This window comes from Balaenoptera acutorostrata, chromosome 14, assembly GCF_949987535.1.
Source record: "Balaenoptera acutorostrata chromosome 14, mBalAcu1.1, whole genome shotgun sequence".
Lineage (NCBI taxonomy): Eukaryota > Metazoa > Chordata > Mammalia > Artiodactyla > Balaenopteridae > Balaenoptera > Balaenoptera acutorostrata.
The window spans coordinates 83,038,421-83,057,754 of record NC_080077.1 but is presented as its reverse complement, the minus strand read 5'-3'; the positions used below and the strand labels follow the sequence as shown (position 1 = coordinate 83,057,754).

Sequence of the window (19,334 nt, the reverse complement as noted above, 5' to 3'; positions counted from 1 at the left end):
CCTGTCCTTATGCTTCTCACAAGGAAGCCAAGCAGATTTCGTTTCACGTGCCAACTCAAGTTGATTGTAGAGGCTGCTTGGAGTGCTGTGTTGATGGTTTCAAGTCAAGTCTGGGTTTACTGAAATAGAGAGTGGTCGGATTAGCTATGTCTGCCGTGCACTGGACCGGGGAGTGTGGAATGAATGCTGCAAGTGAGCCTATTGCGTTGAAGACTCATGGTCACCGGGAGGGCTACGTAGGCGCTGGAGGCAATGACAACACGGATAAGAGAAGATATGGAAGAGTGGGTGTGTCCAGATACCAACGCTACGGAAGCGTGACAGGAGGGAGGGTGAGGTTTCTTTGGACTGATATTTTAGAAGGAATTAGCTGGGTCTGTCCTGTACAGTTTGGGAGACGCAGGGGCCACGTTGGAAATGGGCCCTTAGCACTACTTCTTACTACCTGTGTGGCCTTGGGCAGGTCGTTCATCTCATCTAGTCTCAGTTTCTTCATCTGCATAAAAGCAACAAGAACAGTACCTACCTCAGAACACTGTTGTGAGGATTAAACGAGACAGTGCTTTAGAGCTGCACTGTCCAATATGGTAACCACCAGCCACCTGTGGATTTTGAGCACTTGAAGTGTGGCTCGTACATATTAAGATGGGCCGTGAGTATAAAATACACGCTGGATTTTGAATACTTTTAGTGCCAAAAAAATGTGGCAAAACTCAATAATTTTTTTATATTGATTACAAATTTAATGGTAATATTTTAGATATATGGGATTAAGTAAAATGTTATTAAAATTAATTTCACCCATTTCTTTTTCCTTTTTTAAAAAAATTTTTATTCTTTTTCCTTTTTGTAGTGTGCTGCTTTAGGACGTTTACCATGGTGCCTGGCACACAGTAAACACTTGGGAATGTCAGCTATGTGGTACCAAAGCATCTCCCAGCATCAGACATTAGCCCTGATGCCTCCCTCCTGAGCACAAGCCTGTGGCATGAGGCTAGGGGTGTGTGTGTGTGTGTGTGTGTGTGTGTGTGTGTGTTTTAGCTTTTTTTTTTTTAATGCCATGTGTCTCTGTTGATGGCTCTTTGATTCTGACTGGAGTGGGCCTTCAACCTTACTCCTCATCCCTTGAGGAAGGAAGATGTCTTCCCAAAAAGAACACCATACCATAGGGGTCGCTAAACTGTTTCCATAAAGGGTCAGATGGTCGACACGGTAGGTTTTGCTGGCCTGTGGTCTTGGTTGCAGCTATTTGGCCATTGTAGCATGAAAGCAGCCATAGATGTTGCATAACAAAGGAGCGTGTTTGTGCACCGACAGAAATTTATCTTTGGACCCTGAATTTGGAGTTCGTATAATTTCCACGTGTCACAAAATATTATTCTTTTTATTTTTCCCAGCTATTTAAAACCATTTTTAGTTCATGAACTGTACAAAAACAGGCATGGGCCAGACTTGGCCTGTGGGCTGCAGATTACTGACCCTGCCATAATAAATGCCATGTACATTTAGCAGCCCAGAGCCTGGCTTGATTGGTTTTTCATTTGTGTAGAACCTAACATTTAGTTTATATTGTACCATTTTATTTATTTTACTTTTAGTGGGTTTTCATTTGACCTATTTTATACTCAGTGGTCTAAATGGAACAAAACGTTATTTATGAGACTGTTATTTATTGAGATATTTGTAAGCAAGGGGAAGCAGGAGAGAAAAAAATTAAAGGAGTATGTAGGGACCAAAGGAAATTTTTTTGTTTTGTTTTGTTTGAAATACTTGTGTTTTCTGTATAGATTGAATTCACTGAAGAGTTCCTTGGCTTAAAAGTGACATTAAACCACGAAGCAGAAACATATTTTAAGGTTTTGTCTTCCATGGATCTGTGGTGGAAACCCCATTTCCCACTTTGTCCATCTGTGATCAAAGAAAATGCTGAATAATGAGGGTATTGATGAAAGAATATTTAATAACTTGGTAAAGAGGTCAAAACTTTTAGCTGCAAAAGTGATTTCCTTAAGTTCATTATTGTACATTACTGAACAGCAGAGAGCTGCCAAAAGTAATTAACCGGGAAATACTAAGCCAGGCACATATATGGTGGAAAATTCTTTTTTTCCCCGATAGAGAATATTTCTGGACCTAGTTGGATTTCCAATTACACACTCTCCTTCCCTTCAGGGATTTTCTGCAGAGCTGTCTGGTGAACACAGATGTCAGAAGAGGCAGCATATGGCATTATGGAGTGTATTTAAAAAGTTAAGGAAAGGTTAGTTTTTGTGTATGCTTATTACACAACTTAAAAATAGCTTTGACTCTATTTGTAAATCAAATGATGGCCAGCTCTCAGGCCTGTGCCAAGTGTGAAGCTTTAAAACAAGGTTTCTTTTGAGTGGCTTTGGTGGCATTGGGAAGGAGAAAGCACTGCAGGAATTTTAAGATCCACTTTCTCTGGTTATACACAAAAATGATCTGAGTTTTACAGAGATATCTGCAGTAACGTTGAGGAGGACTTCACAGAACAGAGGGCATCTTTAGTCAGCGATTAAGAATGCCGTGCAGTATTTTAAGAGGTGGTGACTATTTCCCTTGTCTGCATAGAGCCCGGAGCTCCGGCAAAAGGGAGAAAAAATGTTCACAACCGTTTGCAAATACAATCTATTTCATCCTCAACCTAGCAACCACAGAGAAAGAGATGACTATTTCTCATCTGCACTCCTACCACCCTGCCCCCGATTTTATATTTTGGTGCCGTAAATTACTGCTAGAACGTTAGGACGTTCAAATAAGACTTACTAAGTGCCTAGGAAATTCGAAGCTGCCCTTGTAAATTTAGAGGGAAGACAACAAGTTGCAAAAAAATGTCAAGTACTTCAAGTCGACCTTTTAATAAGGACGCATGAGACAAGTGAGCGGACTTTAAATTGGATCTCTGTACATCCTTTGAGTCACTCCCTGAATCCAGCAAGAATTAGGGGTGGGTCGGGGCCTCTCTGCTCCTGCACCCCAGCTTCTGGGGGCAGCTGTGTATTTCTTGGGTCTGTGATGGACACGGTCACATGTCAGAGCAGTGAGACCCAGGCATGCAGTCTGCCCCCTCTTCCAATTTCTCTTTAATGAGAAAACCCCTCAAAGCTTTGACTCTGTGAAGAGTCCCATTAAAAACAGAAGTTCTGTGAATGGGGTTTCCTGCACTTCACATCTGGGTGGCTGGCTTAGAATCGCTGAAATGCTTGCCCTCCAGTTGATCAACCTACTAGGTGTATTTGGATTGTAGACTCAAAGCTGTTTTTTACTTTCTCCTTGCTTAGTGTCACTTAGATGAAAATAAATTATGCCCCCTTCCCCAACACACACACAGACACACAGACACACACACAGACACACACACACAGACACACAGACACAGACACACACAGACACACACAGAGACAGACACACACAGACACACACACACAGACACACACACAGACACACACAGAGACACACAGACACACACAGACACACACACACAGACACACACAGACAGACACACAGGCACACACCAGACACACACACAGACACACAGACACGCAGAGACAGACACACACACACAGACCACACACACAGGCACACAGACACACACACAGACACACGCACACGCACACACACACACACGCAGTCTTTAGTCTTTGTGAGATTGCCGGTGATGGGAGGTAGCCAGTGTGTCAGGCCCAAAGGAAGCACATTGTTTCCTCCAGTCACTGGGCTGACAAAATTGTCAACCCCGATGGTTTATCCTAAAGTCACGAAAGATCAGTGACTGTCAATAACCAAGGGTGCTGTTGTGCTGGGGCCCAGCTCCCTGCGGGTTAGTATTTCTGATTCTATCCCACTGTGGGACGTTGTGGTGGGTACCATGATGTACCACCCGGAACCAGCCTGTCGGGGATGAAGACTCACTCCCTGAAGCTGCTGGGAAGGTTGCAGCCCGCCGCCCTCCAAGCCAGCTTCCTGGGGGCTGCACCACTAGGGACACTCACCCTGTCCCAGGGGAACTCCTCCTTGGGTGGAGGTCCAGCCCCTCCCCCCAACTCAGGACACCTCTCGGGGGTCAGCGCTGCTTCTGAGGGCGCCCCGTGGACGCGGCGTGAGCCTGTGTTGAGGCTCTTCCCCTCCTCCTCCCCAGTCCCGTCTCTGCATCCCTCCCCTTCTCTAGGTGCTGGTCCCAGGCGCACGCCCTGCGCTTGAATCACCGTCTCAGAGTCGGCTTCCCAGGGAACCCGACCTTGGACACGTGTGGTTCTTGTTTCCTTTGAAGATGGGTTTTTCCGATCTTGAAATTAGCTTCAAACGTATGAAAACGGTGTAGTGTGAAGAACTGATAAAAAGAGTTAAGAAATTTTCTAGTTTTTATATCCTTTCCAGAAGTTCTTGTATAACACGTATTGTTTCAATTAGCTCCACCATTGCAGCGCCTATAGCGTAACTGAGTGAGGGCTGGGAGAAACATTATGGAAGAAGGATCTAGGTTCTGGTGATGACTAACATAGAGCCGAGGAGAGCCGGGAGTCCAAGAGGATTGCGATCTTGAACCTGTGTGACTGAGGCAATAAGGGTGTCAACATACACAAAGAGGCTATACACAGGCTGTGCAACTTTTATAATAATCAAAGGTGGGTAGAATGCAAGAACAAAAGTACAGCTGCCGTTCTTCTATTGAGAGGCAGTGGCTTAGAATCTTAGCTCCGTTACTTCTTTCCTGTGTGACCCTGGGGAAGTCACTTAATATCTCTGTGACTCAGGTTCTCATTTGTAAGATAAGGATAATAATACTTAATATTGCTAGTTAATCTTTTTTATTTCAAACGTGTTCCAGTTATCTATTGCTGTGAATGAACCTCCCAACACTTAGTACCTTCAAACAACAATGGTTTATTATTTCTTATGAGTCACGCTCACTCCACTCGTACACACAAGTTTGATGATTATTCGCCTGAATCAGTTATTACCATTATTGTTGTGAAATTTTCTAATTCCATGATTCCTTATACATTTATTTATTGGAATTCTATGGTAAAGAATAACTTTTTCTGAATATATATATATATATATATGTAGAAATGAATGTTTGCTGTACAGCAGAAACTAACACAACATTGTAAATCAACTATACTTCAGTAAAATAAATTAAAAATTGTAAAAAGAAAAACTTTTTCTTCTCCTTCATTTAGTCATCTATTAAATTATATATCAGCACAAACTCATACTCTTATTTTATTCAGTAGGTTATAATCCATTATTTATTTGAATGTTCAAGTTATCTGACCATTATCATAATAATGTTCAACTTGAACGTTCAAATAATTAAAAATATTTTTTTCAGATTTCCCATATTTTCCCTGTCCACATGCATGGATAACCTTCCCTGTTATCAACATCACTCACAAGAATGGCACTTTTTTTTTTTTTTTTTTACCAAGGATGAACCTGCAATGATGCATCATAATCACCCAAAGTTCCTAGTTTACGCGAGGGTTCACTCTTGGTGGTGTGAATTCTGTGGGTTTTGATGAACGTGTAATGACATATGTCCATCATCATAATATCATACAGAGTATTTTCACTGCCCTAAAATCCCCTGTGTTCTGCCTGTCAGAGATCAGTTGACAGTATTTATAGGGTCTATTTCTGAGCTGTCTATTCTGTTCCATTGATATATTTGTCTATTCTTTTGCCAGTATCACATGGTCTTGATTACTGTAGCTTTATAGTAAGTCTTGAAGTCAGGTAGCATTATTCTTCCAACTTCGTTCTCCTTCAGTATTACGTTAGCTATTCTGGGTCTTTTGCTTCTCCAGGTAAACTTTAGAATCAGTTTGTTGACATCCATGAAATAACTTGCTGGGATTTTGATTAGGATTTAGGACTGCATTGAATCTAAAGATCAAGTTGCGAAGAACTGACGTCTTGACAACTAAGTTTCTCTATTTATGAACATTGACTATCTCTCCATTTATTTAGCTCTTTGATTTCACTTATCAGAGTTTTGTAGTTTTCCTCATCTAGATCTTGTACACATCTTGTTAGATGTACGCCTATTTCATTTTTTTGGTGCTAATGTAAGTGGACCTTGTAATTTAACTTCAGATTCCACTTGTTCATTGTTGGTATACAGTGACCATAATATTTTTAGTTGGGAAAACACTCTCTTCACATGTGCTGAGCTACCTGGTAAAATCAGAGAAAATTCTGATGTGTGGAGGATATTCTCAATTTCAATTTTTTCCCATATTGAACTGTTTATGTGTTTCAGCCCAAATATTTTGCAGGGTCTGCCTTTGCCTCTTCTCAACAAATATTTTTACAAGACAGAACTTGTTAGTTGTCTCTATTTATGGTTCTTTTGAGTGTTTCATCAAGTTTAGTTGCTGCAGCATTATGGGGCTTCTCAATTTCCCTTCAATTCAGTATAGAATATGCCTCTCCCACTAAAAGCAAGAACTTAATGAACAGAAGTTTCTTCCCACAAATGGAGATGTTCTCAAAGCATGATAATACAATTTCAAAGTTAAATCTTGTGCAGGTTAAACCCATCTCATATTAATATTTTGCTAAACCAAAAAAGATCCAGGACAAATCAATCAGAATGCGGGGGTAACAGTGCGACCCAGAACATTCTGGTGAGGGCTCGCCTGTCTAAAAGGCCTTTTGTGGTCTGGTCCAGCCTCATCTCTACTGCCTCTCCTGACTCTGGTCGTGTCTCACCCAGCTCTTCTCTTCAGTAGGCTCCATGCCTTTGCACTTGTTGCTGCTCTGCCTGGAAACTGGTCCCCTCCATTCTCACCTGGCTCCTTTTTCCTTATCCTACAGCCCTAGACTCTGCATCATTTCCTCTAGGTGCCTCCCGTGGCCCCTCTGAAGTGCCCCCCACTCTCCCTCTATTGCAGCCGTTCTGTGTGGACTATATCTGTTCAATTGTTCCTCCTTCACCTTTTCAAGACATTCTTCGTCCGGTGTCCTAATTATTGAAGAGTCCTGTTCCTTGCTTCCTATGGTGACAGCTACTAGATAAACTGATCTGTGCTGTGTGATAAGTGACTTTGATGAGTTGCTTATCTGCTCCTGAGAACATACTTGTATTTCACTGAGGCCCACTGGGGCAGTGGTCAAAGTAGGGTGCACACATCTGGGAGTCACAAGACCATTTATAAGGGGGTAGGTAGAAAATATACTAACTTTTATTTCCATTATTTTATTGAGAAAAACTAAGAAAGTCGGGTTTTCTAATATTTATATTTTGGTTGAGAAAGTGCATGTATATAACTTTATAAATCTAACTTGACATGGTAACATGCACCAAATATTTGTATTGATTGAGTGCTCCATCATAAACATCTGAAGCCCACTGCCACAGAGGCACACTGACATGCCAGTGGGTGACCTTCAGGCTTTCTGGCAGTGTAATGCCATGTTTATCAAGTGTTTCCTACATGCCAGCCACTGTTCTGTACCCTTTACAGGGATTGGCATACTTATTCCTTACAGCCACCTTGTGTGATTGTCTTCATTTTGTGGATGAAAAAATTGAACCTGGAGAATCAGGTAACATGTTCAAGGACAGGACTATTACGTGGCTGATTTGGGATAGAACCTATGTGGTCTGATTGCAGAGGCCACTTGCTTAACCCTCGCTCCATACTGTACCCGTCTGTTCCCCTGGGGTGGGCACATGTGGCCTCCAGGTGGAGAGGGACCATGTGTGTCTTGTTCACTGTGGTACCCTTATAAGTGTTTCTTAAATGAATGAAGGAACAGAGGGCCTGTCACCACCTCTGAATTCATGTCCCTCAAATGGGAACTTTGAATAAGTACTCTTTTATTTTTAACTTGAAACATTTTTTCCCTTGCAATAAATAGAGTTGATGAGAAATTGGCATGAGTTAAATTAGCAGTCTTTGTTTAGGAACTTACATGAAAAAAGCCTGCATCATTTTAATACTAATGGTCAGTTATGAGTCCCAGCTCACCCCTGGCGTGACTAATGCCTTCCTTTTTTTCCCTTGATCATGAGTGTATGAGAAATGAACCTTAGAAATGAACCTCAGCTTCCCTCTGTACACTGTATGAAGTGTCCCTCAAACATGTGCAGCCTTAAAACAGCAACAGGAACAGCAGCAACATACGAATGGAAAAGAGAAGCAGAACGTAACTAATTTGTTGGGAGAGGTTTACCCACGGATAGCCTTTTAAGTCTTAATTCTCTGGCACAAGGATATGTAATAATCTCTCAGGTGTTCTGGGATTTAATAAAATTGTTTTGGTTTGGCTAAATAAGTTTGTGATTCTGTAAGTTTGATTCCCTCTACATCTGAAAGACTATTAAGAGAGTCTTAACAAGTTTTGTATTATATCACTATATTTAAATTATGACCGTTTTCTTCCCTGTTTTCCTTTTAGGCTCTTTCAAGACACTTATTCTTCCATCAGTAAGTATTTATTTAAAAAATTTGCTTTCAGAAATATACATTGCGTCAGTGAAATAAATGAATTAGTATTTTATTGGCTTTTATATTGATTTACATTCCTTGCGAGTGTGATTGAGTTCAGTTCCAAGTTCAGATTGTTTAAGATTAATATTACTTCAGGGAGATTGGATATTAGCCTCTTCAAACTCACAGTGGAGATTTTCCTCTCGTAAAATGGAGAACTTCACTGAGGGGGACTGGCTTGGGCTGTTAGCATAGGTACCTGGGAGGGTTGGGTCCTGCTTCTGCCTTAAGGAGACTTACAGTCTTGGGTGTGTACTTAATGCTCCGTCCCAGTTTCTTTGTCCTGGAAAAGGGCAGTGCTTCACTGAGCGGAATTGTACCCTGAGGCAAAATAAAACAACAGTAATTGATAGTGACCCTGTCTTTGTTTAAAATTTTGATTTTTTTGTTTCATAATTTAATTTTTGCATCACTTTTGCTATTTAAAACTATTTAAAATATTAAAAAATTTTAACTGTTGATTACTGAGTTTTTTTGGCACGCTCTTAAATTTGCACTTGAGGCAAGTGCCTGTCTCCCCTCACCATGGTCCCGGTCCTGGAGGAGGGGATAAAGGTATAGTCTATTTCATAGGGGCTATCCTGGAGGTGAAATGAGATGTGAACGTGCTGTAGCATCTGCTACAGAAGTGGAAAGGGTTATTATTTTGTTGAGAGAGTCATAAAACCTGTTTATTAAATATTGTTTGTGAACTAGTCCTGCTTCTCATAGCTTTCATTTGGAAGTTTGTGCTTTTATTACTGTTCTGTTTTGGAGGTTCACACATTTAATATACAGTCGAATAGAACATAGCATCCACCAAGAGGACAATTTGGTGTACTTTTCTGGGACTAGGTGACTGATGACTTTGACCCTGACAGATTACACACTTATGTAAGGTTGACATTTCCCGATGAGCCAGGTTCCCCGTTAACTCTTGAAGGTTACTTATCAAGCACATTCAGAAACCACATTCATTTTGGGGGGGTTCTTAGAGTATATAGTGCTCCCAAACTGTCCTTTACAAAAATTACTTATATTCCATAGCTATTATGTTTCTTACCTATTTTTAAAAAATATTGATTTATTTGCTTGGCTGCGTTGGGTCCTAGCTGTGGCATGCGGGATCTTTTATTTATTTTTTATTTAAAAAAAAATTAACTGTGTTCTTCCAGTGTCTTTTTATTTTATTTTTTGACATTTATTTTATTTATTTATTTAATCTTTAAAAAATTTTCGGCTGCATTGGGTCTTAGTTGCAGCACGCAGGATCTTCATTGTGGCATGCAGGATCTTTTGTTGCAGTACACGGGCTTCTCTCTAGTTGTGGCTTGTGGGTTTTCTCTCTCTAGTTGTGGCACACGGGCTTAGTTGCCCCGTGGCATGTGGGATCCCTGGCCAGGGATTGAACCTGCATCCCCTGCATTGGAAGGCGGATTCTTTACCACTGGACCACCAGGGAAGTCCCAGCGTGGGATCTTTTAGTTGTGGCATGTGGGATCTTTAGTTGTGGCGTGTGGGATCTTTAGTTGTGGCATGTGGGGATCTAGTTCCGTGACCAGGGATCAAACCCAGTCCCCTTGCATTGGGAGCATGGAGTCTTAGCCACTGGACCACCAGGGAAGTCCCTGTTTCTTAACTTATTATTATGTTTGTGCTTACCTTACTAAGAAATATACTGTTGTAATAATAGAAAGTGGGGTTGGGGGGAGGGAAGGCCTAAGCAGGCAGACGTGGGGAAAAAACCCAATCTTAGTGACAATAAGACATTAGGCTGCATTAATGTGACCTCAGACATTAGGTGCTGGCCCCCCGGTGTCTGTGTCCATAACTCTGTTGAAAAAGTATTACAATGAGAAGATTAAAATAAATCCTGTGTAATATAATTGTCTGATAGCAGAAGGGGGTGAGATTTCAGTTCAGGAATCACAACTCAATGCATAATAACTGTCTGCTTTCCTCAAAGACGTCCGCAGTGGCAAGGCCCAGAGTGTAGCAAGTCTGGAAGGAGCCGGCATGTGGGCAGACGAGGGCACTCGGACTGATTCCAATAATGTGCCTATAAGCTGTACTTGTCCCAATTAGCTACGAATTTGGCTACTATTAGTCTTTAAAGTCTTAACCATGTGAAATACTAATCCCAACATCCTATATTTGTCTTTAATATTATGCCATTTCTATTGTATGTAGATATAGCAATTATTTATTGAAAGATTTACCAGGAGTTATATTTAGGACTAGATCCCTTTTTAGTAAAGCAAAATTTTAAAGGCTTAGTCATAAAGTGTCTGGGAAAATTTGATAATGCTTGGCAAAAATAGAAGGTTCTGCATTTTTACGAGTGTTCAATTAAAATAGACCCATCTTTCCAAGTGCTCTTGCATGCTTGTAGATGTAATATTTTAAATTATTTTTTAAGGTCCTCATGAAGTTTTGCTATAAAATATGAATATATTGGCTGCGTTAAAACAAATGTATTTTTAATATCTGACTAGATCATTTTTTCGTTTTTGATACAGTAAAATCAGCCTTCAATAAGAAGTAAATAAAAAACAGAATTTACGCTTAACATAAAGATTATTGTGTGTACAAAAAGTGCTAGAAAAAGTTTCTTTTTATTCTCTTTGTAAATAAATCCAACTTAAAACGAGGGAGTGGTTTTTAAAATTAGCATGCCTAAAAATTTTTTTTAAATTTTATATTGGAATATAGTTGATTTACAATGTTGTGTTAGTTTTAGGTGTACAGCAACGTGAATCAGTTATACATATACATATATCTATTCTTTTTTAGATTCTTTTCCCATATAGGTTATTACAGAATACTGAGTATAGTTCCCTGTCCTATGCAGTAGGTCCTCGTGGATAGTCTATTTTATGTATAGTAGTGTATATATGTTAATCCAAACCTCCTAATAAAATTAGAATGCTTTTAAAGTTTAATTACTAATATATTTTAAAATAGAAACTATCATCTTAAATTTCTCAGTTTTATTTTGAAAGTTATTTCAAATTACCATTACTTTTGGTAACTGGAGTTATTAGTGAAATAAAGTAAGATAAATACTATTGTGTTGTTTGTTTTCTTAAGACAGTTGATCTTTCAGAGAAGGCGAGATGGTTTTAGACGGCCCAGATTAGAATAAGGAATCCATTTATTGTTCATCAAGAACCTTTTTGAGCATGCCTCTATCATCTACCTGGAGAGTTTGCGTTTATGTATACACAAAATAGACTTAGCATAACTGAGAATCAACCATGCTCAACTCAGATGCTCGTTGATATTTTGTTGATCTAAGCCCTGGGTATTGTATACCCCCAGACTCTAATTCTGCTGCCAGACAGTGTCTGTATATGGGAACTACGTCTTTTCCCAGCCCTGTGACCTCAGTTCAACATGTAGGATCCAAAATCTCTGTGGGTAAATAATTGGTTCTTGTATAAGAGATGAGGAAGTCTCTTATTAGGGAACCCCTTTATTACCAATTCTGGGAATCCTTTTTGGTCATTGTGTCCCCCAAGAAGGTGGGAAGCAATTTACCAGCAGAGATTCAGGAGCTTATATTACCTTCTGGGTCCTCTCCACTGTGGGAAGCAGGTTACAACCCACTGCAGGTCTGGCACAGAGAGAATCTTTCATAAAGATTGCTTAACATCCCCAGTATTTTCTCCAGTCTCCTTCTCATTGTGTCCCTCTACTGTTACCAGTGGATGACCAAGGTCTCTACTGACAGCCAGCGTCCATGGTGACACCCTAAGCGGTGCAGTGATGGCTCATCGTTCATAGGGGCACACGAGGTCCACTCTGACAACTCCATACTGTCATCCTAGACTTTCCAGCTCTAGGATTAGCACCGAGGCTTTGAGGATCCCAAATCACCTAAATTTTACATAGGGAGAGGTGGGGTTTCTAACAGGGAGAATTAGGGTAACGGAAAGGAACAGAAAGATAGTCAGTACCATCTCCTCTTGTGTCAACTCCCCGAAGGAGGATGGAGTAGAGGACAGAGTAAAATGTTTTGGACACTTTTGTGTTAATTCTAATATTCTAACTCTTTGACCTCCTCGTGGTTAATAGGTCTCTTTAGTTTCAGACCTCTGCATCATTAATTTGACGTCAGTCTTCAATCTACTCTCTGTTCTGGGGCCTCTGTGCCACTAAAAATGATCAAACTATATCCAAATCATAGAGAGAAATTCCATCTAATATACTTTTTAAGCATGAACTATTTATAAATCTGTGCTCTATACAAGCAAATGATATGCGGGTTCCTGGCATATATATTTTCCTGCTTACAGTATTCAGGACTCCGTTTAAGAGAATCTGAGGCCTGAAGCATCACTTGAGAGAATAGAATATAAGGATGCAAGTTCCAGGCTAGATTCTGAGCCCTCTAGGGCGTACGTCTTTGGTTCTTGTTGAATCCCAAGCACCTAGAACAACCTGGAGCTCTGAAGTGCTCAGTCAATGTTTATTTATTAAAGGAAAGCAAAAATCAGTACTAGAGGTCATTTGAAGGTGATACTACTGATTGTTTCTCCTAACAGTTTACTATGAAAGTATCAAATATCCAAAAAACCTGAAAGAGTTTCATAGGGAACACTCCTATAACCACCACTTAGAATCTACTGTTACCATTTTACCATACTTGCTCAATCACATATTTATGCATCTACTGATCTCTCCGTGCATTAATTGATCTTATTTTTAAAATGCATTTCCAAGTAAATTGCAAACACTGGTACTTTTCTCCCTATTTCCTGCTGACCACTGTATTGGTGGTTTGTTACGTTTCCTTCATATTCTTATCCATATTGCTGGCTTTTTGGTGGCTGCTCTTTCTGGAAAATCTCCTTGGAGCTCTCTGTGGACCACGCTTATTTGCAAAAAGGAGGCAGAACATTAGTTTCAGAATCTCAGGTTTATGAATATGAAAATGAACTAAAATTCAGGTGTGCTAGTTATCGATTGTTGTGTAACCTGTTATCCCCAAAGTCTGGTGTGAAACAACCATAAACTTGTATTATTTCCCACAGTTTCTGTGGGTCAGGAATTTGGGAGGCATGTAGTTGAGCAGTTCTGAGCTGCCGATGGCAGAGCTGCCGTCATCTGAAGGCTTCACCAGGCCTGGGGGTCCTCAGTAAGGTCTCTCTTCACGCGGCTGGCAGGTGGGTGGTGACTATTGGCTTCTGTTCCTCCCCCCGTGGGCCTCTCACAGGCCTCTTGAGTGTCCTTATCACATGGCAGCTGACTTCCCCCAGAGCCAGGAATGCAAGAAAGAGAGAACAGGCAGAAGCTATCCTGTTAATGCTAGTTACGTCTCCAGCTGGACTGTCTCCAATGTGATGCCTTCCTAGGGAATTTTCTAGGAACTCATGTGTTTCACCCAGTATACTTTCGCTCCACCCCCATTTAAGGTGCCCTGTGTGTTTGGGGCACCCAGACTGTGAGTGGAGACCCTCCTGAATGCTCCCATGCTTTACTCTGTAGCCTTCTTCCTAGGAGGGGTTCAACCCCTGAACTTCCAAGCCACAGGAGTCTGCCCACCAGGCCCCAAATGCCACTCAGCTGGCCCAGCTGAGGCATTAACAGGAACACAAAATCTAAAGTGTTTAGGAAAGTGGCTGGCACACAGAGCGCTCTCCGTAAATGCTCATTATTATTCAGACAACTTAGTATTGGCACAGGCGTGAGGGAAGTCAAAAGGATCAGCTCTTTGAAGGCCCAGGGGCAGGAGGGGGTTATTGGGAGTATGAATCTCTCCAGCTTTGCAAAGCAGGTGCCAAGGTGGCCTCTCTGTACCAGCATCGGTTCTCTTGCTACTGAGGAACCGCAGAAAGTTCTACCATGCAAGGGATGGAGGCGTTCTCATCTAGCACGGTGTTGGGTGCAGCCTGCAGTGGGAGACCTCAGCTGCACACACACCTGGGGCCTCTCCTGGTGACAATGGCAAGCCTGGTCAGTAACACCCCAGCTCCCCTATCCTGTTAATGACACAGCCTCATTTTACTCTTGAGAGGCAAGTCACTGGGAAATGAGGCTCTACCTTTTTTTTTTTTTTTTAATTAATTTTTACTGGAGTACAGTTGCTTTACAATGTTGTGTTAGTTTCTACTGTACAGCAAAGTGAATCAGCTGTACGTATGCATATATCCCCTTTTTTAGATTTCCTTCCTATTTAGGTCACCACAGAGCATTGAGTAGAGTTTCCTGTGCTGCACAGTGGGTTCTCATTGGTTATCTATTTTATACATAGTATCAATAGTGTATATATGTCAATCCCCATCTCCCAATTCATCCCACCCGCCCCCTCCTTTCCCCCTTGGTATCCATACATTTGTTCTCTACATCTGTCTCTATTTCTGCTTCGTAAATAAGATCGTCCATACCAATTTTTTCAGATTCCACATGTATGTGTTAATATACGATATTTGTTTTTCTCTTTCTGACTTACTTCACTCTGTATGACAGTCTCTAGGTCCATGCACATCTCTACAAATGACTCAATTTCGTTCCTTTTTATGGCTGAGTAATATTCCATTGTATATATGTGCCACACCTTCTTTATCCATTCGTCTGTCGATGGACACTTAGGTTGCCTCCCTGACCTGGCTCTTGTAAATAGTGCTGCAGTGAACACTGGGGTGCGTGTGTCTTTGTGAATCATGGTTTTCTCTGGGTATATGCCCAGGAGTGGGGCTCTGACTTTTGAAGGGAGGAGGGTCAGACAAATTTTGGACATATTTTAAAACCACCACATGCAGGCTCTTGTTAGAGTAGCATATAGTTCATCCCGGGTTTGATTCTCAGCCAGCGACCTGGAGCAACTTCCTTTACTCTTCCAAGCCCCAGGTTCCCGGTTTGTAAACGGGTATTAGAGCACCCAGCGGAAGGATTGTTGTGAGGTAGAATGACACGGTGCGTGTAGGCTGAGTGTGACTTCCGGTCTGTTCGTGCTAGAAGGTAGGATTTCCACTAGTGATAGAAACAGTAAAATAACGGTACCATCAAACTTCCCAGGACTGTGACGCGATGCACGAGACACAGGAAGAGAGTGCGTCCTAGAACAGGTGAGAGGTCCCGGAGAGAAAACAAAGCCTGTGCAAGTGTGCCTTTCACCCGTGGACTGCTGCAGACAGGGCGAGACACGGAGAAGGGTATCGTGACCCACAGTGACTGTCAGTGTGGAAGAGTTTGGACTCGGGGTAGGAAGTGACAAGGTGACTGCTGACAGAGCTGTGGGACGTGGTTCCTGCCGTCCAGGAACCCTGCGGTTTAACTGGAGAGCAAACTCCAGGATGTCGAAAGAGAGACAACAAATTGTTTAATTTTGGTGGTTAGGAGGGACGCATGTTTCAACATCGCGATTACTTTTGGTAATACTATGTATTTAAAATTTCAATTCTCACTTAGAGTTAAAAACGCTTTTGAGGTGAAACAATGAGACCTTGATACATCTGATGTCTTTTTTCCCCCAGCTACCTCTGAACAGTGGTGATGAGATTTATGAGCTCCGTGTCACTGGACGTGCCCAGGATGAGATTTTATTCTCGAATAGTACGCGCTTATCATTTGAGACCAAGAGAATGACTGTCTTCATTCAAACAGACAAGCCCCTGTATAAACCAAAGCAAGAAGTGAAGTTTCGTGTTGTTACACTCTTCTCAGATTTTAAGCCTTACAAAACCTCTTTAAACATTCTAATTAAGGTGAGTGCCAGACAGAAATAAAGCTGGGGGTTCAAAGCCGTCTCACTGAAGCTCTCTTGGAAGTTCTGCTCACATTGTTGGTACTGGGATGTCTTAGGATTCACGTGGCTAAGCTTCCCTCCCAAAGTGGGATGGTTTCTCTAGGAAGGGGGATGGTACAGCACTGGGTTAAGAGCTCAGGCTCCAGAGTCAAGCCTGCTTAGGTTCCGGTCCTGGCTTCTTCATTGATTAATTCATTTGTCAAACATTTATTAAACTTCTGTGTCCTCGATACAGAAGGTGAGTCCCTGCTTACATCGACTTTTTATTCCAGTGGGTAGTGGACAGACAATATATAAACACACAGATACATAAAAAAAGAGTGAGAGAGAGAGTGTGTGTGTGTGTGTGTGTGTGTGAGTGAGAGAGAGAGAGAGAGAGAGAGAGAGAGAGAGAGAGTTTGTGCTTGCTGTTTTCTATAGGGTTGTTAGAGAAGTCCTATTTGAACAGAGACCTATAGGAAATAAAAGAATGAGCCTCTACAAACAGAGGGACTAGCATATGCAAAGGCCCTGAGGTGGGAACTTGTTAGGTGCATTGGGGGAACAAGCTTGCAGTGCACTGTTGCCCAGGAAGTGAGGGGACAAATATTAGGAGATAAGGTTAGGTACAGGAAGGTCAGCTGGATGAGGGGCTATACAGGATCTTCTTGGCTATGATGTGGACTTTGGATTTTACTGTGAGTGAAATGAAAATTCACTGGAGAATTCTGAGGAGAGGCATGATGTGATCTGAGTTAACATTTTAAAAGGATCACTCTCTGCTCTAAGAAGAACAGGTGCTAGCTCTGTGACCTCAAGGAAATTAATCAACCTCTCTGAGCCTCGGTTTCCTTATTTGTAAAATGTGTAAAAATAATAATATCTTGTACAGGTTTTTGTGAGGATTATGTGATATGATTCAGGTAAAGCATTTAGAACTGTGCCTGGCACATAGAACATGCTCCTAAACATTAGCTATTGTTGTACTGGGAGCCCCTCTGGCAGGAAACCTTTTGGCCTCCTCTGCCTGAGTACTCTGGGCTCTGGAGGCAGCAAGGTTGGCAGACTGAGTGCTTCCAGTGAGGGCCAAGCTGGAGGCAACTGACATCTGGCTGGACCTGGTTTTCTACGTTTAAGCTGAAGAGAGTATTAGACCTTTGACCAGTGACATAGAAATAGGGTGACCAGCTCACCCCAGTTTACTGGGACTCTCTTGATTTTAGTACTGGAAAATCCCCTCAGTCCCAGGACATTGGTTGGCATGGACATACATACACTACCAAATGTAAAATAGATGGCTGGTGGGAAGCAACCGAATAGCACAGGGAGATCAGCTCGGCACTTTGTGACCACCTAGAGGGGTGGGGTAGGGAGGGTGGAAGGGAAGGAGATGCAAGAGGGAAGAGATATGGGGATGTATGTATATGTATAGCGGAGTCACTTTGTTATACAGCAGAAACTAACACACCATTGTAAAGCAATTATACTCCAAGAAAGATGTTAAAAAAAAATGTGGCACATATATACAATGGAATATTACTCAGCCATAAAAAGAAACGAAATTGAGTTATTTGTAGTGAGGTGGATGGACCTAGAGTCTGTCATACAGAGTGAAGTAAGTCAGAAAGAGAAAAACAAATACTGTATTTTAACACACATATATATGGAATCTAAAAAAAAAAAAAGGTTCTGACGAACCTAGGGGCAGGACAGGAATAAAGATGCAGATGTAGAGAATGGACTTGAGGACACGAGGAGGGGGAAGGGTAAGCTGGGACGAAGTGAGAGAGTGGCATGGACATACATGCACTACCACATGTAAAATAGATAGCTAGTGGGAAGCAGCCGCATAGCCCAGGGAGATCAGCTCGGTGCTTTGTGACCACCTAGAGGGGTGGGATAGGGAGGGTGGGAGGGAGATGCAAGAGGGAGGAGATATGGGGATGTAGGTATATGTATAGCTGATTCACTTTGTTATACAGCAGAAACTAACACACCATTATAAAGCAATTATACTCCAATAAAGATGTTAAAAAAAAATCTGGAACAGGAAAAAAAATGTTCTGAGGAATAACAGAATGGAAGGCAAATTTAGGCTTTTTATTTCAGTATCTTCCTATTCTTCTTAGTTTTTTCTGTTGTTATGAACTAAACAAACACACAAACAAAAATCAAGCAAACAAACATGTATACATATAACTTCAAGCCAAGATGTGTTTATAGCAAATATCACATTGGTTGGCATGTTTCTTGAATGGAACTGGTGTTATTTCAGAGTTAGCAGCTCTGTGAATGTCTGCCTTTGCCGTGTTGGAATAAAGCAGGTCGCCATAGTGAATAGCATTTCTAAATTCATGTAACTCTCTGAGCAGTTTATGGACGCCATTCATACTGCCCTTCATCATTTATCCACAAATACTGAGAACTTACTAAATGCTATGTGTAAATGGAGGGTTTAGAAGTGAACGTCTGCCTGTGTCTGGCTGTTTACAATCGATCTGCCTCTTTCTGTCTCAGGCGAGTAAAAATCAGCCCTGGATAAATTGTCTGTTGTAAGCGTTGACCCAGAACGAACCCTGCTGATTGTGATTTGTGGATTCTTTGGGCTCTCCTCTCCGATTTTGGACTCCGCCTGTCACATTTGGCTTTCCCAGAAGTGCACAGAGAGCCCTTCCTCTTGCTGTTCCTGGTCCTGAGGGATCCCGCTGGCCTGGCTGATGGGTGGTCCCCTTGGCCAGGGCGGGAGAGTTCTACCCGGAACCCACTGTGTTTGGGACCAGTGAGTGTTTGCACATGTGGGTGCAATACTCACCACAGTACTCATGGGTCAGAGCATTGATGTGAACGCCCTCACCCTGCGCTCCTCCATCTGAAAACAGTCGTTTGGGCCAGGGTTCACCAGGCTCTGATGTTTTCTTTTTCTGCATCTTTCAGTATGGGACAGGTGGTTTCTTAGAAAAACTTCCCAGGGCAAAGTGGGACTGTAGTGTTAACGGGAGCCCCTGACTTGCACGAAGTTGTACTCTCTAGCACAGCACCACCTGCAGGCAAGTGTGGGGAAGGCATCTGGGAACTACAGGAGGCCAGCTTTCTGGGGCCCATCT

At 41.9% G+C, this 19,334-nt stretch overlaps 1 protein-coding gene across 2 annotated transcripts in view; it reads left to right on the top strand.

Moving 5' to 3' along the window:
• CD109 (CD109 molecule) overlaps positions 1–19,334 on the top strand; it is a 130,087-nt gene that overhangs the window by 11,807 nt on the left and 98,946 nt on the right. The window contains exons 3-4 of one of the 2 annotated variants that reach the window (XM_057528034.1): positions 8,431–8,459; positions 15,980–16,210. In XM_057528034.1, the coding sequence (XP_057384017.1) occupies positions 8,431–8,459; positions 15,980–16,210 (260 nt within the window). The remainder of the gene's footprint in view (positions 1–8,430; positions 8,460–15,979; positions 16,211–19,334) is intronic. The other variant, XM_007166643.2, reaches the window with a different exon arrangement.